Genomic DNA, 21,030 nt, shown 5'->3' on the forward strand with positions numbered 1-21,030 from the left:
CAGATCGAGGTGGGAGGGGGTAACCAATGTATGATGTATAGCCCAAACTCATAATAGTTTAACGATCTGAAACAACAACTCCCATTATACCAGTAGGAGCACATAACTGACATGTTGGAGAGAAGAGGAAGAGAGAGATGTATCCAGGATATCAGTGAACCCAAACCGGATGTCTGTCTGCTGGACAAGGAAACAAAAGGGGAATGGTTGCTTTAACAGAGATTGACAACATTTATGTACCAGAGAGGATATGGTATCAATCACTATGCCAAACCTACCCACGTGACAGCAGACCCTCTCTGTATATTTTAAAATATACGTATATAATCTCTCACTTAAACCCCCTCCCACCTTAATAGACAGGTTCTCTTTGAATATGGAATTTTGATTGGACGATCTTGCTTGTAGAGTTTGGTGTACTGTGGCAACTCTACGTAATGAAAGTAGAGTAAAATTGAACTCTACTTTTTCAATATAGTCACCTGGAGCGCTTTACAGAAAATAAAATTTGTAAGGGGCGGAGGCTATCCAGCTTCTCTCGGAATCGTAGTTAATTTAGCCATGTTCCGAATACCGGAAATGAAGCCTTCTAGGGTCTTCTTCAGGAAGTTCTCCAGGATTTCCAAAAAAAAATCGTTGAGTTAAAATTTACTTTACTTTTTTTTTCACCACCCATTAAGGGCTCGCCATTTTGCGCACGAATGCTGTAAAGAATTATTTCGATATCATTTACGATCGTACTACCTGAATTTTTCCCCTCAACGAAGTTCCACCTCATTTAGACAAGAGATTTTTCACTTTTCCATAAATTTTCTTGAAAACAGCTCCTATATGATTTCCATCTAAACATTGTAATTACTTTACATGCACAAAACTCTGTCAAATTTCTAAGTAATTTAGGCGCCACGGTAGCCGAGCGGTTAAGAGGCTAGACCTGCAATGCTAAGATGTATTGTTGGTTTAGTAGGTTCGATTCCCGGTCTAAGCCTTGGATTTTATTTAATGGTTAATATGAGAAATTTATAGTAAAGTATGTTAGGCGGTTATAGGCTAGACCCGCAAAGCTAAGGTGAATTGTTGGTTTAGTGGGTTCGATTCCCCTGGTCTAGAAGCCTTGGATTTTATTTAATGGTTAATAAAAGAAATTTACAGTAAAGTATGTTTGCTAGTCGCCTCCGTCCACGACACCTAATTGGTAGTTGGATGTAAAGCTCGCCTGAAAAAATAGGCAATTACTTTACTTTACTTTCTAAGTAATTTATGACTTTCAAAACTCCAGATTTTGACTTGTGCTTCATCAGATTTTACCTATTTACTAATCGATCTGCAATACCCTGAACTGAGGTGTGTATATAAAGTGTATTCAATTACAAAAAAAAACAACATAGGCACATGTTGATGCACTTGAAGATATGAAGACGTAAGTTTTTGAAAATTTTGGGATGGATTATCTCAGTGATTAGGGTGTACTGAATTCCAGTGGGTAGATCCAGCTGATAGCCTATTAGATATTCTCTCCCTCTAGGAGCTTTTTACAGCTGACTGTCCGATAATGGGGTCAGTGTTGTCTGTAACGAGAGAATACTGGTCCGGAAGGTCGGCAAGTACACCAGGAAAGAGCTACGAGCGCCAGTGTCCTCAGCTGTTAACGCGTCTTAGATTTATAAAAAAAAAATCCACCTGTTATATTAAGTGTACGTTTAATGAAATCTTTTTTTTCTTTGGCATTTATTTGCGCCATAATCAGCCCGATGACGCTATAAGTAACAATGATAATAGAGTAACAAATAATGAGATAACGAATGGAGAAGTTACACTCTCAAAACATTAGGCTATTATATTAGTCACTCTCTTCACTAGAGAGGAGATCACAAGGCCACACTGTCTCTTTTAAGACGTCTTGTCCCCGGGTTATCAGGAACAGTTCTTGAAGAAAGATTTTGTGAGCTAGAGGATTTATATGAGATTGCAGGCTGAATCGGAGTTTCCTGTATCCTGTTCTCAGCGGCTTGTGCGATAAAAGGAATGTTAAGGTCAGTGTGTTCAGTCCAGGTTAATGAAATCTAAATACATATTTGTGCTGTGATATTTTTATAAAAATATGGTGGACATAACCAGGATAAAATGTTCATTGTATCATTTTTCATCTAATTAATAAAGTTTTGTTCATGGACGCACGTTTCTTTAATCAAATTAGTGTCCTTTCGGTTTTTTTAAAAAAATTAAATAAAATAATACAAAAGGAAGTGGAAGGAAAGCCCATAAAGGAAATTACTCCTCGATTACAAGCAGGCTAAATTAGAATTTTAAAAGAGGAACTTGCTTGATGAATATTTCATATTATGTTCTTGTATATTTTGTATGTATATCTATGTATATTATGAGAGTTTTGGCCGAGTGAGATAAAAAGCGAGAGAAGATAAGTTTTCATTTCTCTGTATCTTCATCTCTCCTGCAGTAATCCTCCAGTGTGTGTATATTCAAGTCAATTCTTTCGAAGTTAAATTTATCTTCTTCATCTATTTCGCTAAAATATATTTAATATTTTGTTACGCTTCCGTATTTGAGAGTAGGGGGGCACTCTCTCTCACCCTGTCTCTCTCGAATCAATTTCCTAAATGGGTTTTGTTCACCGGAAATATATACGTACGTTCCCGAACAAGTAATTCTATGGTTCTTTGGCTTCAACGAGGATTTTTTTTAAAAAATATGCAAAAATTCTAGAGTTTTGAATGTGAATTTTGGGCTTGATCGGAAGTAGTGCAAATTTCAAAAAGTGGTTCCTTTTTTTTAGCCACTTCCTTGTAAGTAAAGTAAAGTAATCGCCTATTTTTATCAGGCGGGGCTTAACGACCAACTACCAAATTAAGTGTCGTGGACGGAGGCGACTAGCAAACACACTTTACTGTAAATTTCTTTTATTAACCATTAAATAAAATCTAAGGCCTCTAGACCGGGAATCGAACCCACTAAACCAACAATACATCTTAGCTTTGCAGGTCTAGCCTATAACCGCCTAGCATACTTTACTATAAATTCCTCATATTAAACACATTAAATAAAATCTAAGACCTAGAGACCGGGAATTGAACCCACTAAACCAACAATACATCTTAGCATTGCGGGTCTAGCCTATAACCGCCTAACTTACTTTACTATAAATTTCTCATAAAACCCATTAAATAAAATCCAAGGCCTAGACCAGGGGAATCGAACCCACTAAACCAACAATACATCTTAGCATTGCGGGTCTAGCGTATAACCGCCTAACTTACTTTACTATAAATTTCTCATATTAACCATTAAATAAAATCCAAGACCTTGACCAGGGGAATCGAACCCACTAAACCAACAATACATCTTAGCATTGCGGGTCTAGCGTATAACCGCCTAACTTACTTTACTATAAATTTCTCATATTAACCATTAAATAAAATCCAAGACCTAGAGACCGGGAATTGAACCCACTAAACCAACAATACATCTTACCATTGCGGGTCTAGCCTATAACCGCCTAACTTACTTTACTATAAATTTCTCATATTAACCATTAAATAAAATCCAAGGCCTAGATCAGGGGAATCGAACCCACTAAACCAACAATACATCTTAGCATTGCGGGTCTAGCGTATAACCGCCTAACTTACTTTACTATAAATTTCTCATATTAACCATTAAATAAAATCCAAGGCCTAGACCTAGTGAATCGAACCCACTAAACCAACAATACATCTTAGCTTTGCGGGTCTAGCCTATTACTGTCTAATATACTTTACTGTAAATTTCTCATATTAACCATTAAATAAAATCCAAGGCCTAGACCTAGTGAATCGAACCCACTAAACCAACAATACATCTTAGCATTGCGGGTCTAGCCTATTACTGTCTAATATACTTTACTGTAAAGTTCTCATATTAACCATTAAATAAAATATAAGGCCTAGAGACTGGGAATGGAACCCACTAAACCAACAATACATCTTAGCATTGCGGGTTTAGCGTATAACCGCCTAACTTACTTTACTATAAATTTCTCATATTAACCATTAAATAAAATCCAAGGCCTAGACCTAGTGAATCGAACCCACTAAACCAACAATACATACTTGCTTCGCAGGTCCTTTCTTGTATAAATTTTATTTGAAAATAGTTTTACCAAGAAAACTTATTTTGAGGATGTAATTGGAGGGAGTTTTTCCCCCAAAAGCGCATCAAAGTTTCAACATTTTTGCTTGCACTGCTTCTAATGAAAATAGAAGTAAAAATTGGTGGCAATTTTTTTTGTAGAAATCTTTGGCAAATAGTTGAATGTGAACCTTGCAGGACGCTGTTTCTGGAGTGAAACCTTATCGAGTCAGCTGGCGGAAGTTATGTACTGTGTTGACTTGAAAACACCTCTGCCTCAGTTCGATTAATCCCCTGCTTACTTTATCAAACAAAGAAAAGGTCCATTAAAAAGCATGAATTTCACATTAAAAATGGAATTTCAAATTTTTGACGCGCGTCTTAAAAATAAAATTTAAATGTTTCAGATTAGAATGTTTTCGTATTTATTTACTTGGTATTTATTTTATTTTATTGAGTCGAAGTTTTATCTTATCGAGCAACAACTTTTTTAGTGAATACATAAATATTTGAAAAGGGGGCGATAACCTATAAAGACAACATGTTAGCTAGAATCGAGAATGTACATATTGTATTCGTGAAATATCGATAAGTTAATTGAATTAATGAAATTCTGTTACAACCTGGTAACTTTATAACCTAACATCTGGTTTGCCACTCTACTAAATTTTAAACAGATGTTCCATTTTGGTCACAGCCTTTTGAATAATGAATATCAGAGTACCGGCTTACAGGGGTACCACTCTAAATTTCAATAACTTTTAAACTGAGCACATAGTGCCCTGGATTCTCACGTGTAGAGGTTCCGTGTTCGAAACTCCTGTCAGTTCATAGATTTCTTCTTACAGCTTGCTGCTGTCCGGTGTTGGACCGGATGGCGTGGCCAGTGACCTCAGTGACGTTGACAGATCTTGGAAGTAAACAAAAAAAAAAAAAAAAAAAAAAAAAAACAGCGTAATTCGCTCAAAAGATAGTCACCTAGTCTCCGGCAGGTCTTTTGTGTTTTCACCCAGAACACATGTTCTGTTCATGTTTCCCAGAAAAGTAGTCTCTCCATTGCTTGATTTCCTGAAGAAGACTTCACCCAAATCAAAAGAATCCGAGAGGATTCTAAGTAGAGCCTGTTCCCTACAGCTTCTGGTATATACACGGGCTCTTCACGGAAGCTGCCGGAAGAACGTGGATTTGGCAATTAAGGATAACGAATTCCTGATGCCTAAACTCCCTACGCTTCCCACGAGAGAGAGAGAGTACGACCTATCCTCTTCCACACCTGGTAACTGCGCAGGCTTTCTAGGGGGACTTCCAGTTCCTCTTCTAAGCAGCGTAAATCAGAAATTGCTTCTTTAATATAGAAAAGCGTCTCTGAGGCACCACCACCACCACCAACACTTCTATCTGCATTATTTTCAAGGGATCTGAAGAATTTACTATTTAATCTAGTAACAATAGTAAGTTTACTATTTAATCTCTGTGTACCCCAAAATAAGAAGCTATTGAAGACCCCCTACAATCTCTTTGATGTAACAGTTAGCTAGCCAGATAAAAGTAGTAATTTCATTTCAAACAAGATCCTCTCCTCCTTTGATCTGTAACATGATTTATTACAGTCTAGCACAGTTTATAAAATCGAAATTTAAATAAACTAACAGTTAAAGCCCTAAACTAAACAAGTTTAAAAAGACGAGAATCACAAAAGGTCTTTATTTACTCTAGTAAACATGACGTCACTATTTATATACCTGATCTATGTGCCCAGGATAGTATGTCGTCTTAACGAACTCTAATAGTGGAACATATGCGCTCTCTGCCATGTGCCAACTATATTTAGATCTTGTTAAAGGCCAGAAATCCAATTTTTATAGAATAACTAATTCAATTTAACTAAATACATTTGAAATACGTCTTTGTTGACATAATCTTTCTTTCTTCAAGCTTTTAAAGGTATTTGTAATAATTTTATCAGAATTATTAATGTAAATTTGGTTATTATTTTCAATAAATAGCACTAGCACTCCTGACGGCGATTTGTACAATAATTACGATTGAAAGGGAAGGGATTAGCTATGCGGTTAGCGTACTGGACTCCCACGCGGAGGTCTCGGGTTCAAATCCAGCTGCTGACCATTAGATTTTCTCTTCCTAGGAGCTTCTTACAGCTCCACTGTCCCAGTGATGAACAGTGTTGTCTGTAACGAGAGAACACTGTCCGGAGGCCGGCAGTGCACTGAAAAAAACTCCAGGCGCCAATTAGATGTTGACGCGCCTTAAATCATTTAAAAAAAAAAATACGATTGAAAAAGTTTTAGTCTTTTTGCATTATCATTTACGTGAAATACAAACGCCTACCTCTACGAGAAGTCCACCACAGGTTTATACGTCATTTCTGTAAAGCGAGTACCTAAATAACTGCTTGTAATTGAATCAATTAAAATCGATTGTACTTAATCGAACTTTTGATTTTTGCTGTCAGTAAATTTCCTGTTTTTCATGAAAATATCGTTCAGTGATTCAATCGCTACATATACTTCCGCCTCTATGAGATTCTAATATATAAGCGCCAATAATATCGGAACAATCGAGATTTTGCCGTTTATTTTGTAATTTCGCTGGACTACTAAAAACATCGAGGTTACTCTATTCAGTTTGGAAGATAAAACATGGATGCATTAAAATGTTTTTGTAATAATAGCAGAGAGTTTCCATAAATGGGTAGTTATTGTTGTTGGTGTAGGTGCCACGGTAGCCGAGCGGTTAAGATACTAGACCCGCAATGATAAGATGTATTGTTGGTTTAGTGGGTTCGATTCCCGGACTTAGGCCTTGGATTTTATTTTAATGGTTAATAAAAGAAATTTAATAGCAAAGTATGTTTGCTAGTCGCCTCCGTCCACGACACCTAATTGGTAGTTGGACGTTAAGCCCCGCCTTACTATTGTTGTTAGTGTAAGTACGTGGAGATAACTTGGATGCTGCTATGTTGGATTCTGTTAATGGGGAGAGGAATCTTTTCTTATTCCAGGACGTTCCTGACTAAACGATCGAAATGGCGTACACGTTTCTTCATCAACGGTTATGTAAACCATTTGATGGTCAATAAGTGACTCCTCTGCTTAGAGGACAGAGACATCTAGTGGAGTTTTCATGAGGTTATAAAATTTTAGTAAAGCTAAATAAAAGGGAATGTTTTGAGTATTATTCTAGTAAGATTTACGAGGGGAACTTGAACGGATAGTAGTGAGTTTAGTAGCAAGTTAGAGCAGCTAATTACTTGGGAGACAAATAACGAGACTTGATCTTAAAGAGGGGATGGATGCTGGTGGAGCGCAGCGTGCGGCTGTGAGAGAGACAGAGAGGGAGGGAATCTAACGCCAACACAGACCAAGTGGAGAGTCCAGGATGGTATTTACCAACAGCAATAAAGAATGGACCGGATGTGGTATTGACTTACAGAGTGACTTGGCAGCTAAACTGCTTCCCTTCAAAACAGCCCTAAGTCAACTTAATTAGACCTTCTTAAATCTATCTTTCATTAGTGCGTCATTTAGCCGGCCAGTTATTCTTACTTCCTCTGGGGAAACAGGAAGTAGTGCGAACGTGTCGGAATTTTCTAGAATTACGTTTTCACCGGAAATAGATGTATTAATATCTCGAGGTTCCAAAACGTTACACTCAACGTCATTCTCTTTTACTAACACTCTCGCAAGTTGATAACCCGTAAATGTTCTTCGAACTACTAATCTCAAAACATATTTAATTCTTACCAAATCTGTACTGTTCTACGAAGAAACTGTCTGGAAAAAAATTTCAAATATAAGATTTAGATCTACCATCATTCCATTAGTATTCCAAATTTAAAGAGAAAATATGGCGTCACAGTTTCCACAAAAATCCCTTCAAAACATGTCTCATTGCCAAGTTCAAATTAATAGAAAAAGACGCTGCTCACAGTTTCACTTCCGGTTGGAGAATATTGATTCTTCTTTTTTGCTACTGATAGAAAGCGGAAGTAATTCTGCTGGTCTTGAAAGCAAAATTCCTGTAAAGCTTATTGGACGAGATTATTTCGCTCAAGTTAAAATCCGAGTATCTTAAGCTTTATTTTAAAACTCTGCCAAATCTACTTCTCGTGGTCTGCGAGTCTGAGATCGTGGACAGAAGACAGTCCGCCCACCCCCTACCCCCCACGTTTGCCCCTTTTCATAATTAAATTATCGTACTCTTTCCCAGGTCCCTTTCAGTTTAAGGAGGGATTAGAACCCGACACTTTAAGGATACTTTAAAATAATTAAGGGGAGCTTATCACTTCTCGCGAGCTGACATTTTAATTACAATAATGCCATCTTAGGTCTCTTACTTGCGTTCGCAGATTTTTTTTTTTTTTTTTTTTTTAGTAGAGAAAATTTGGGGACAAAACTTTCGTATGACTTCCGCTAACTCTTTCCTAGTGGAGGAAGTAATTTTCTACATTGTGTTTACACACTGGAAAAACCTCAAGGTGCAGTGAGTCTAAAAAGAAAAAGAAAAATGGGTTTTCAGGTAATGTGGTGTCATTGTGAGGAGCACCCCTTGAGATTCTTACTCAAAGATGAAAAACTGCGATTTTCTCAGAAAATAGTTTTATTATTATTTTTTTTTAAAGATCTACACATTTTATTTGTTTTAGAATTCCAAGTTAGGAAAAAAAAATTAATAATTATAAACCTTGATGAATTACGTTGAATTACAATGATGAATTGGTAGTTCTAAAAAAAATTCTTATGAGGGTTGAAAGTGGCAACACTGTTATCCTTCGTCACGCGTGTAAACATCATTTCTATTCACACTAGAAACCACAGTGCAATTTAAACCAGGATTTTTTTAAAGACATCTTTATCACTAATTCAACTGTTGTAAGTAGAATTTTCTATTTTAAGTACTCGTTCATAGTAAAAAATAATAATTTATTTGAGTGGATCATTATTTAAATTGCTGAGAACGCGAGATGAGTGCCGTAATAAATTGTTTTGGCAGTGTTTGGAACGTGCACAGCGTGTAAAGTTTGGTTAGCCCAAGCTAGAACACTTGAAAATATTAATACTGGCCATGTTTTCGTCATAAAACTTAATATGTTCTAGTTTGGTTTTTAGAGAAAAAAAATTTATATGTACGTACATTTAGAGCCATTACTGTATTTTATCCATTTCTTCCATTTTCTCATACATATTTTTCTTTCTCTTATTGCCTGTTATTGTTGAAATTAAGTTTCTCTTAAACTGTGAGATTGTGATATTGTGCAAGAATATATCGTGAAACTCTCGTAAGGTTTTCCTTTTATCGTACGTAATTATTGGCGTTGTAATATTTTGTGTTGGGTTCGTTGCAACAATAAGTATTTGTGGTGGGTTTATGCGGTTGTATTTTGAAGTGGCCAAGTCTGCAGTGCGTTATTTTATTATTTTTTTTTATTTTTTCAGCCAGAGATCGAAAATTCAGTAGCTACTTACAGACCATGTGGTTGACAAAATTGTTTTCACACTGAGGACACCACAAAACACTTTCCCAGTGGGAATTCAATTGAATGCTGAAGTCGCAATACTTCTAATCCAACTAATTTTGTAAATATGGGAATTACTGGATTACTGTTCACTGATGAAGAGGGAGATGTTGTACTGAAGATTATTTTTCCTTACATTCTCTAATCCCCTTGACCGATTTAAACAGGTTCCCGGTGGTTAATATTTTATATATATATTTTTTTTTTACTAGCTTAGAACAGCGTTTCCCAACCTATTTTTTGGCTCGCCTACCACTTGGTAGTACCAATCATGCTAAATTGTACCACTTCGTAAAAATTGATTGTATTTCGTGAAATTTGTTATTCCCAGTGTGTTATTTTATTATTATTATTATCTTTATTTGTATAGAGATACAATGGATCTGTTACAAAGGAGTTCAAAGTTCAAGTTCACTTTATAAACTTTGTAAAGTGTAAGAGCTCTTAGTTTTAAAACTTTTTTTAAATAATTAAAAATTGCGCACATATTTTTCTCTTCAAAATTATTAATTAATTTACAAAGTCCTTCTTTAGGATTATTATATTTGTGCCCAAATCTTCTAAATTAATTTCTTTTAAGCATTCAACTACCTCTGTAAGTACCAATTAAATTTAATGTTGCTTGGAGAGGAGCTTACTCATTACAATCCAGTCTCTCTTTAAGCAGATTTTTAAATAGTTATCATTTAAGTTCTGTCACATGATAATTCTATTAAATTTTCTTTATAGAAGGGGTTTGAAATTCAGTTATCATTTGTGTTTTCAGGTTTTGGAAAATACTCCAAAAAAGACAATTTTAATCCTGTTAAATGTGCTATTATATTTTCTCCTATATCTTGAGACAGACTAACCTTATTACTGTACATACGAGCATTCAACATTTAACAACTCGTATTAACAACTTTACTGTATAATATTATTAATTAAAATAATTTTTATAAATTATAGGAAAAAACGTTTCTATAATATTTTTATGATTTAATTTTTTATGTCCGCCATTATTGATTATTTTTCGCGTACCACCAACCAGCAACTCGCGTACCACAGGTTGGGAAACGCTGGCTTAGAAGTTAAATTTAAAGTGAAGTGCTTTATACAACCAATACTTTTGCTTGGATATAGCTATCCAAGAAATTTATTCACAAATGAATGTTTTTCACCGAATAAACGATGCTAAGATTGTTGCATTCTTTTTCTTATTTTCAGGCGGAAGAACTGAACTCGATAGTGGGTAATGCATTCCGTATGGCCTACGCGGCACAGCTTCAGCCTCAACTGCAGCAAGTGATCCAGAGAAGTGTGGAGCCCACAACCATTGTCTGGGTGAGTAGCAAAGTTTGGTAGTCCTAGTATTATGGTGACAGCTAGGGAAAGTCTATCCAGGAACTGTTATCTTCATTAGAAAGAACCATATTCGGACGAACTCATGGGGAAAAACAGGACAATTTTAGCGTCTCATTGGCAGCTTACTTTTGACTCTCCGCCTCCCCACTTTGCCTTTATTTTTATTTATTTATTTATTTTTGGCGCATCAACAGCTGAGGTTATTAGCGCCCGGAGCTTTTTCCAGTGCACTGCCGGCCCCCGGACAGTGTTCTCTCGTTACAGACAACACTGTCCATCACCGGACAGTGAGCTGTAAGAAGCTCCTATTATATAAGTGTCATGTCTTGGCAAGTTGAAATTATTTACTGCTTTATGGTATTTAAATAAATATCATAGCGTAATGAACTTAAATATTGTAAAGTTTTTGTCCTTTTACTAAAAACTTTACTTACACAACTAGTGACTGCCACTAGTTATTTTAATATGTGGGTTTGATTAAATAATAAAACTTGCTAAATTTGTAAGTAATAACCTGATTTATTAACACATTAACATTACTCACATTAACATTTACTAGCAACTAACGCTATTCATTACAGTCACCATTTACAACAGTCACAACAGTTCACTGTTACTTACTCACTACGTAACGCCACAAAACTGTTCCCCGACTGACCACTGGTCCGCACTGCACCGAATTGCATTAGTCTCAGCTGCACTAACAAAGCTCTACTCACTAACTGGCTAACTCCGAAGCACTCCGCAACACTGACTCTCTCAAAAACTGTCACTTCCAAAGTGTCTCTCCAAACTAACTTTCCAAGACTAACTGTCGCGTATCTTTTCACGCGCAGCTCTCCACTTACGGCGAAGTTCCCCAGCATAGCTGCTCACGTCCGACTTTTTAGCTTCCAGGCTGCCAACTGGAAGGTCACTGGGTAGTCGACGCTCCCTACCGAACACAAGGCTAGCAGGTGTTCGGCCAGTGGTCTCGTGAGCTGCCGATCGGTACGCCATCATTATGGGAGGTGTTTACTCAGCCTTTGTCGCTTTGGTCGCTCAACTCCTAGAACAATCTAGGCTTTTCTTTTCTGCCCAGGTCAACTTCGTTACAATATTTTTATCTGCTTGACTTTCTTACTAAGTCAAAATTGTGACTTTTTCTTGTGGCTTATTTCCTGTGATTACTGGTCACTGCTCCACTCACTGAAGTACAATTTTGAAACTCATTTCAAAGGGCGAAGGGTCATTGGATAATAGAAGTTAATGGCTTTCCAGTAAGGTGTAATGTACGGGTTTTACGAGTGTAAAAATGCTTAATATGAGTTTAAAATGTGGAGAGTAAGACCCTCGTTAAATTTATGTTAGATCTAAATGCATTAGAATCGATTTTCTCAAGTGATATTAAGTGAAAAGGCCTTTACACCATCTGGTGAGCCGATTTGAAACCTTGGCTTCAAGTTTGACAGCATAAATTTGTCGATCCACAGAAAAATCTAGCTTTTCTGGCGAAGTTTTTTCAAATTTCCTGTGAAAGTACTTCCATTTATTTTATTTTTTTTGTTGTAATAATATAGACATTTTCATTAATTAGAAAAACCTAATATACATATAAATGACTAAATAAAATGTTGATGTTAAAGTAATGTGGTTTATAGGGTTAACTCAAAAGCTTGTATGATATACTCGTACAAAGAGAAAGAATAACAGTAGGAGAAAATGGAAAAGCTACAGGAAAATGTAATATCTCGGTCACACACACACACAAACTCAGACTGGAAAATACCGCGAGAGAAATTCAAAAGAGAAAATGTTTTTTTGGGGAGAATGAGGTGTGGAAAAAGTTGAAAGAGGTGCTATCTAGCGGCAGAGGCGTGCACTAAGGGTGGTGGTATGCTGAAGAAGCTTGTAATGTTCACTTTTATCTTTGCCTTTTTTATAGCCTAACATTTATCTGCCTAACTTTTTTTTGCCCCATCAAAAGAGACTCTTGCAGATTTGTTTTTTGTTTATTCTATTCAAAGACTGTTATGCTCATTTTGATATTAAACAACATCTTTTTCATCAACAAGTTATCTTTACAGACTGCTGTGAATGGAGTTTTTTTTACTTTTCCTAATTTGTAAAAAAGAAAGTATTGCAATGGAGTCGAATTTTTTAAAGAAATTAATTACTAAAATCTAATGTGAACAACCCATTTACAAGGGTCTCTTGCTAGAGTTAATCTAGCTTCTAACATATAAACTCGCAACTATCAGGTACTTATCTACTTCTTGTTACCATTATTCACTTTTCAAAAAGGAACCTTAACCCTGAAATCAGCTCTCTCGTCATCTCCCCAGTCGTTCACATAGGGTATAAAAGAATCCATCATCAACCACCACCATCCAGTATTTACTCCATGGCTTCCCATATTTTCCCAACCCTTGCTTGTCGATGAGTGACAGGTTCTTGCGGCTATGGCAGATCACTCTCCCCTGCTTTCATTTCCCCTTAAGTCCCTTACTGTCTGGGCACACATTGTTTTTTCGAAACTAACCCATCATTAGACAGGCCAGGCCAACAGTGGACTTGGCTTTGTTCACCCCCCGGGTATTGGAGAGCGAATAGGAAGTGGATATAACATTTCAGAACTTCTCTCCAACAGGAGGGGAAACATTCTGGTTCATGTCAACTGGGTGGAAAAACCTAGGCTGCTCATTTGGGATTACTGCAATTGAAATAAGTTTTTCCTATGGCGAACCTATGACCCGCGGGTCAGACACTGACCCGCGCAAGCTTTTCACTGACCCACACAATTGCTAGGCAACCATTTGTTTGTTTATGCGGGTTGATTTAGATTTTTTTAATTGTGGTGGATAATTTATATTCTATCTGTATTTTTTTTTCAATCACGCATTAAACACAAAAGCAATTTAAATACTATCTATAACCTTTAGTTTGATCATTACAGTTCTAAAAACGCAAATGATGACAAATGCTTTTGTAGTATTTGAAATAAAGCAAAAGTGTTTACAAAAATATCAAATAAAATGTATAATTTTACTCATATTTTGTTTTGTTACAAAAAAAAATCGACTACCCAAAGCAAATAACCATATTTAGATTTTTCTTCAGATAAAACACACACTTTTGTAAGGTTTTGTTCAGTTATGTTTGCCACAAAAGCAATTTAAATGCTATCTATAACCTTTAGTTTGATCATTACAGTTCTAAAAACGCAAATGATGACAAATGCTTTTGTAGTATTTGAAATAAAGCAAAAGTGTTTACAAAAATATCAAATAAAATGTATAATTTTACTCATATTTTGTTTTGTTACAAAAAAAAATCGACAACCCAAAGCAAATAACCATATTTAGATTTTTCTTCAGATAAAACACACACTTTTGTAAAGTTTTGTTCAGTTATGTTTTGCCACAAAAGCAATTTAAATGCTATCTATAACCTTTAGTTTGATCATTACAATTCTAAAAACGCAAGTGCTTTTATAGTATTTGAAATAAAGCAAAAGTGTTTACAAAATATCAAATAAAATGTATAATTTTACTCATATTTTGTTTGTTAAAAAAAAAAAATCGACAACCCAAAGCAAATAATCATATTTAGATTTTTCTTCAGATAAAACACACTTTTGTTCAGGTTTTGTTCAGTTATGTTTGCCACAAAAGCAATTTAAATGCTATCTATAACCTTTAGTTTGATCATTACAGTTCTAAAAACGCAAATGATGACAAATGCTTTTGTAGTATTTGAAATAAAGCAAAAGTGTTTACAAAAATATCAAATAAAATGTATAATTTTACTCATATTTTGTTTTGTTACAAAAAAAAATCGACAACCCAAAGCAAATAACCATATTTAGATTTTTCTTCAGATAAAACACACACTTTTGTAAAGTTTTGTTCAGTTATGTTTGCCACAAAAGCAATTTAAATGCTATCTATAACCTTTAGTTTGATCATTACAATTCTAAAAACGCAAGTGCTTTTATAGTATTTGAAATAAAGCAAAAGTGTTTACAAAATATCAAATAAAATGTATAATTTTACTCATATTTTGTTTGTTAAAAAAAAAAAATCGACAACCCAAAGCAAATAATCATATTTAGATTTTTCTTCAGATAAAACACACTTTTGTTCAGGTTTTGTTCAGTTATGTTTGCCACAAAAGCAATTTAAATGCTATCTATAACCTTTAGTTTGATCATTACAGTTCTAAAAACGCAAATGATGACAAATGCTTTTGTAGTATTTGAAATAAAGCAAAAGTGTTTACAAAAATATCAAATAAAATGTATAATTTTACTCATATTTTGTTTTGTTACAAAAAAAAAATCGACAACCCAAAGCAAATAACCATATTTAGATTTTTCTTCAGATAAAACACACACTTTTGTAAAGTTTTGTTCAGTTATGTTTGCCACAAAAGCAATTTAAATGCTATCTATAACCTTTAGTTTGATCATTACAATTCTAAAAACGCAAGTGCTTTTATAGTATTTGAAATAAAGCAAAAGTGTTTACAAAATATCAAATAAAATGTATAATTTTACTCATATTTTGTTTGTTAAAAAAAAAAAATCGACAACCCAAAGCAAATAATCATATTTAGATTTTTCTTCAGATAAAACACACTTTTGTTCAGGTTTTGTTCAGTTATGTTTGCCACAAAAGCAATTTAAATGCTATCTATAACCTTTAGTTTGATCATTACAGTTCTAAAAACGCAAGTGCTTTTATAGTATTTGAAATAAAGCAAAAGTGTTTACAAAATATCAAATAAAATGTATAATTTTACTCATATTTTGTTTTGTTACAAAAAAAAATCGACAACCCAAAGCAAATAATCATATTTAGATTTTTCTTCAGATAAAACACACTTTTGTTCAGGTTTTGTTCAGTTATGTTTGTAAAAAGAGAGACTTCCATAGCCACTTGTTTCGTCCCGTTAAGCCAACTTTGAATTTTAAAGATGTTTAGTTTTGAAAATATTCAGTTTAAAATTTTTAAACTTAACTCTTGTGCAAATGGACGCATTAGTGACTTAAGAGCTGGTACTAAAAAAAAAAAAAATGAACAAAATTTGGGACCCACGTCTCAAAAAGGTGTTCGGCCATCCCTGTCCTATACCAACCTCAAGAGATCTTCTTCAAGAGGCGCCCTTGTGTAATTAATATCTTGCTGTAATCAAAATTCTTGCCCGTTCACTTGTACTCTTTTTTTTTTTTGGTATAATTACAGTTTTTTTAATTTATTATTTACATTCATCGAAGGAAATGATGATGAAAGTTAAATAGCGCTATAAATACGACTTTTATGTTTATATAAAGTAGAATTAATTGCTTTGCTTTTGAATGAATTAGGAAAAAGTATTTTTCTTTGCCTTTTCTTTTTTCTTTTTTTTTAAAAAAAAGTTTAAGTGAAAATTTCATTCAATATTAAAACGTGGGACGGCATATTACTGGAAAATTAAAACAACCTACTTCAAAGTTTTATTTGCAGATACTTGAATTTTAATTAACCACTTTTTAAAAAAAAGAAAAAAGAAAGCAAATAAAAAGTAATTAATATTGCAATGGTAACCCCTCCATTACCTTCCTTTCCTTCAAGGGAAAGACCCGCTTTTCGAGGTCCCCTAAGTCTGAAAAAGTGGTTTTGGTCTGTGTTTATATAGCCGACCGTAACTTAGAAACGAAACATCGCAGAATGTTTAAATAAATTAACTATTTCTCTTTGGAGTCTCATCAAGAGAGACAGAGAGGGCGACAGTAAAGGTTTTGGGCGGAAATTGGAGAATCGGAAGTGCCATTTCACCAAAAAAGGTTTTACTTTAGTTTTAAAAGATTTTCTCCAAAACAGCTATTGAAATATTTTTTCAGGCCCTTCTGCGAGAGAAGGGATTAGTTCCCTGTGAACGGCCATTTTTATATTTTGTACTGTCTTGCCACCTGTATAATCAGAATCAAAGGTAGAATTATGTTTTTGAATTTGAACTACTTTGAGCTCCTTAATGAACATACTTTTCCGTATTATCACAGATTGTTTCCACTAAAGCTCCTACGATTTTCTCCGGATAATTCTAGTAGATTAGATAGTAGATGGGACGGGACCTACGCCCCACGGCACCGCAGCCACAGAAGACTTATTGTGCCAGCCCCTTCTTAGATCTAGGAAGCGAACCCTCCCCTCCTAAAGAGGTTGAGGACTTTCCCTACTAGTTCTTTTTGCGCTACTATCTCCTTCGGCCTCAGCGTTCCAAAGGTTTCATAGCGCAAACGCTCGATTGCGGCGCAATCGAACAACAGAGCCGTTTCCTCCTCTTACTGACATAATTTGCACAACGGCTCCAACCTGATAAGCCCCACCTTGCGCAGATGCTTCTTGAACCTATCGTGCCCCGTGAATACGCCTGTAATCAGAGTAATCTGATTTCTACCCAAACACACAGGGTCTCTTTGGCGCTTTGCTTACACAGCCAAGTCATCGTAGTCTTGCTGTGTTTAACCCCAGGACACATCACCCAGTTCTTTTCGTGCTCTCTCCAAATCCCAGATCTCTGAGAGCCGCACGAACCGAACCCCTGGTGATCCCCAGGACAGGCTCCGGATCGATGAAATGGAGTGTTAGCTCCATTCCTGGCCAGATGATCAGCTTTTTCATTCCCTTCAATACCCACATGACCCGGCACCCATTCCAGCCGAACTTTGTTGTGCCGCGCCAGTAGTTCTAGGGCCATCCTGCATTCGCAAACCAGGGAAGAGGTCATTCTGAAGGATACAAGAGCCTTCAGTGCAGCCTGGCTGCCCGAAAAGATACGAATCTCCCTATTTCTAGGTTCCATCCGCATAACTCTATTAAGGGCATCTCTCCTTTTAAGCGAGAAGCACGGTGTCAATTCCCTTCAAAGTGATTTTTTTTCTTTTCTTTTTTTGGTATCATGTAGCCCTATCTCTTGAGTAATGCTATAGAAAGTTGAAAGTGTGCTAAACTCGAGTTGGAAGAGAATTGGTGAAGTCGAATCTCCAAGCAGTGTGCCACAAAATCGTGTGAGTTTCTACACTAGTTCATTTGGGCTGGTTGACCCACTAAAAACTCCTGCAGTTACGAAAATGGGATGTCAACCTTCCTGAGTAACGTGTGTTCACTAGGTGTTGATTGTATGTGGTTGAGCATTGTGGCGTGATGGTTTCCTTTCCTCGTCCTTCACGTACCCACCAACAATAAATACAGACTGGAGTATGTAAGGCGTACTGTCTCAGTGCGTGCCGTGCACTCTCTTAGAGGCTATGTGTACACGACATAGTGAGCCATGACTGAATATGGTAATGACAGGGCTGGACAGAATATACTAGTTACTGTTGATGGCGCGTGGGTGCGCGACTACTAGGCGGTCTTCTTCAAGACCTGCTGGAGAGGGAGTTGCGTTACATTGGCCCCGGGCCATGTCTGGCTACTGTCATACGCCCACGCCAACGTATACTCACGCAAACAAACAGTTGTATATTATTTCAGATTTAGATATTACCGCAGTTGACTGACTGTTCGTGCCATCCAGCTAACTCTTGTCCTGTAAAGTATTTATTAATTTCTCGAAACATTTTAATGGAGAAAAAAAAAACAAAGCTCCAGCAGTCGACATTTTTCTTGGCTCATTAATATGCAAATTACTAGAACGATTAGACGCTGTTTTACTAATCAAGAATGCTATAATACTTACAATTTAGAAGAAAAATGTGTAGGATTTATCATGGAAATACGATTAAAATCATTATAATCGTTGTTCAGTGCTATAATCATCGTGGTATAGTCATTTCCAGGAGCTGGTCATTGGAAGATCGTGGTCAAATTTTTGTAGGTTGACAGTTTACCAGTAATTATAGGCTTTGAAGCCCTGTGAGCTGTGGGGAACAGAAAAATATCTGTTATGAAACATTCAAAAACAAAACCTTAAGAGATTTTCAACAAAAATGGCCGTTCTCCAGTCTAAAGAAGTTCCACTTTGAGTGCCAATCCTCGTGACATCTCATGATTTATGTTAATCTTTAATCTTTATTTTTAGTTTACGTCCCCCTCAAATAGTTGCGAGTTTAAGGGGGGGTCCTCCGAGTCAGTAAGAAACAGACGCCAGCATTAGCGTTACTTTCCATTAGTGAGTGAAAATCATAATAACAGTTATTCTTTTAATTAAGTTTCAAATATCTTCAAGATCACATTACAATAGTGCACTTTCTTGTACATGAAGTAATTTGATTGCCCTTACAAGGGAGAGTGTCGAAGCTTCTAAGGGTCTCATATTAGAACAATAAGGAAGAGACTCCCTTGCCCCTCTTGTGTTTGAATATATTCAGGGCTGGACCACCCCCTAAATGTTTCTTTATTTTGTTTCCAACCTTCATATTTTATTAACATAAGTTTAAAATATTTTCTTAAGCTGCAATTTATACAATGAAATAATTGATTTAAATACATTATTAAGACTAACGAGCTACGCATTTATAATGTAAAAGTTATTAAATCTGGTTTGGGGGATTATAGTTAAGAACTATTAGTATAAGTTTACACTAGGTTGGAGTGTTTGTGTTGATCTGTTTCAGCCGAAGGTAATCCCCGGCAGAGGTATGAGCGGAGTTAGACCACCCAGTTCAATTCCAGGACTGAAAACTGGGCCACCAGGATTAGCAGCACCCTCGCCCACCTCGTCCGACGAGAGTAATTCTCCCACGGAGTTGAATTCCTGTCGGCGGTTAGGCGATAAACCAGTTTTAGTTAAACGGCTGGCTATGGGATTAGGAACTACTCCTTCAGAAGAGGAAGCGCCTTTGGTCCATAATAAGCATCCATTTATCATCAACACGGCCAAAAGTATAGACTCAGACAATAACAGGTACGTAAGCTACTTAAATATCTTATTTTACTTGTAAACGGTAGAACTTAATTGTGGAAACAGTGGGAGGAGTTGAATGATGTAACATTCCCAAGCCTGCTTATTTAAAGAGCAGAGCTTTGCGCTTACTCTCCTCTAGCTAAGCTTAAATGTTGTTACATTGATTACAATTCTTTTAGAATATTCGTGATATTTAAAACAAGAAATCTCCTAAATGTTTTCTTGCCTAAATGAACACATCCATTGGAGTGAGCTGTGAAATTATTTTCTATAGTTACCGTGTTTGTTGTCCTCATTGCACATGTTAGTTTTTACAGCGCAGTTATGGTACATGGGAGGATTCTTTTTATGTGTGAAAGCACTCGCCTGATTTTTAACCACAACGGAGCCCAACCTCCTCACGTATTATACTCGTGCAATACATAATGGCGTACGTCCATGCTTAATCGTTTGTCAAAAAGACAAATTATTGAGACACCCAACAAATCTGAGTTACAAACATAATAGAAAAAAAACGGAAAAGGTTAACAACAATCTTTCATTAATTTTGCTTTAACTACCTATTTACTAAAAAAAAAGTCTTTAAATTTTTAAATAATTTACTGGTACCAGCAAATACGTCTTTAATTATTCCCAATAGTTCCATTATCATAAAAATTATAAAAATTCCTAGCGGTAAAAAAATCGTTCCCAGTTTTAGATGACAACATTGTAGGAGAATCAATAATGAATGCTTCTACAAACAGTAATTAGTAACCTCACAGACTTTAGTACTAGAATTTTTCTACTAAACTCACTAAATACTAAATGCACTCATTTACATAACTAACGGTTCGTTCTATTTTTAAATTATTTTTAAAAACAAATACATTCCCAGGCTTTCTAAAGATTTTTACAAAAAAAAAAGAAGCTTTACACCGAAATTCTCTTACAGTATTTTCTTTCGAAAGTTTTCTTCAAATGCTGTGATTACGTAAGAATATCGAGACATTTCTTCTTTTCCAGTTACAATTTTAACTCCCGCAAACTAATTATAGTTCTGTTTCTTTTGAAGTTGCAACTGTTATTGAAATTGTATGGAATTTTTTTTTTCCTATTATAGGAAAGAAATCATTAAATATTTCTTTCATGATGTCTTGAATATACAGAAACTCCCA

At 35.6% G+C, this 21,030-nt stretch overlaps 1 protein-coding gene across 2 annotated transcripts in view; it reads left to right on the forward strand.

The window, feature by feature from the left end:
• The window catches only part of LOC141457862 (EGFR adapter protein-like), a 454,378-nt gene that overhangs the window by 427,102 nt on the left and 6,246 nt on the right, over nucleotides 1-21,030 (forward strand). For both annotated transcript variants that reach the window (XM_074135185.1, XM_074135186.1), the window contains 2 exons: nucleotides 10,868-10,984; nucleotides 19,584-19,873. In XM_074135185.1, coding sequence (XP_073991286.1) covers nucleotides 10,868-10,984; nucleotides 19,584-19,873 — 407 coding nt within the window. The remainder of the gene's footprint in view (nucleotides 1-10,867; nucleotides 10,985-19,583; nucleotides 19,874-21,030) is intronic.

The sequence above is a fragment of the Rhodnius prolixus genome, unplaced genomic scaffold (assembly GCF_049639745.1).
Source record: "Rhodnius prolixus isolate KJV_2025 unplaced genomic scaffold, Rpr scaffold_5, whole genome shotgun sequence".
Lineage (NCBI taxonomy): Eukaryota > Metazoa > Arthropoda > Insecta > Hemiptera > Reduviidae > Rhodnius > Rhodnius prolixus.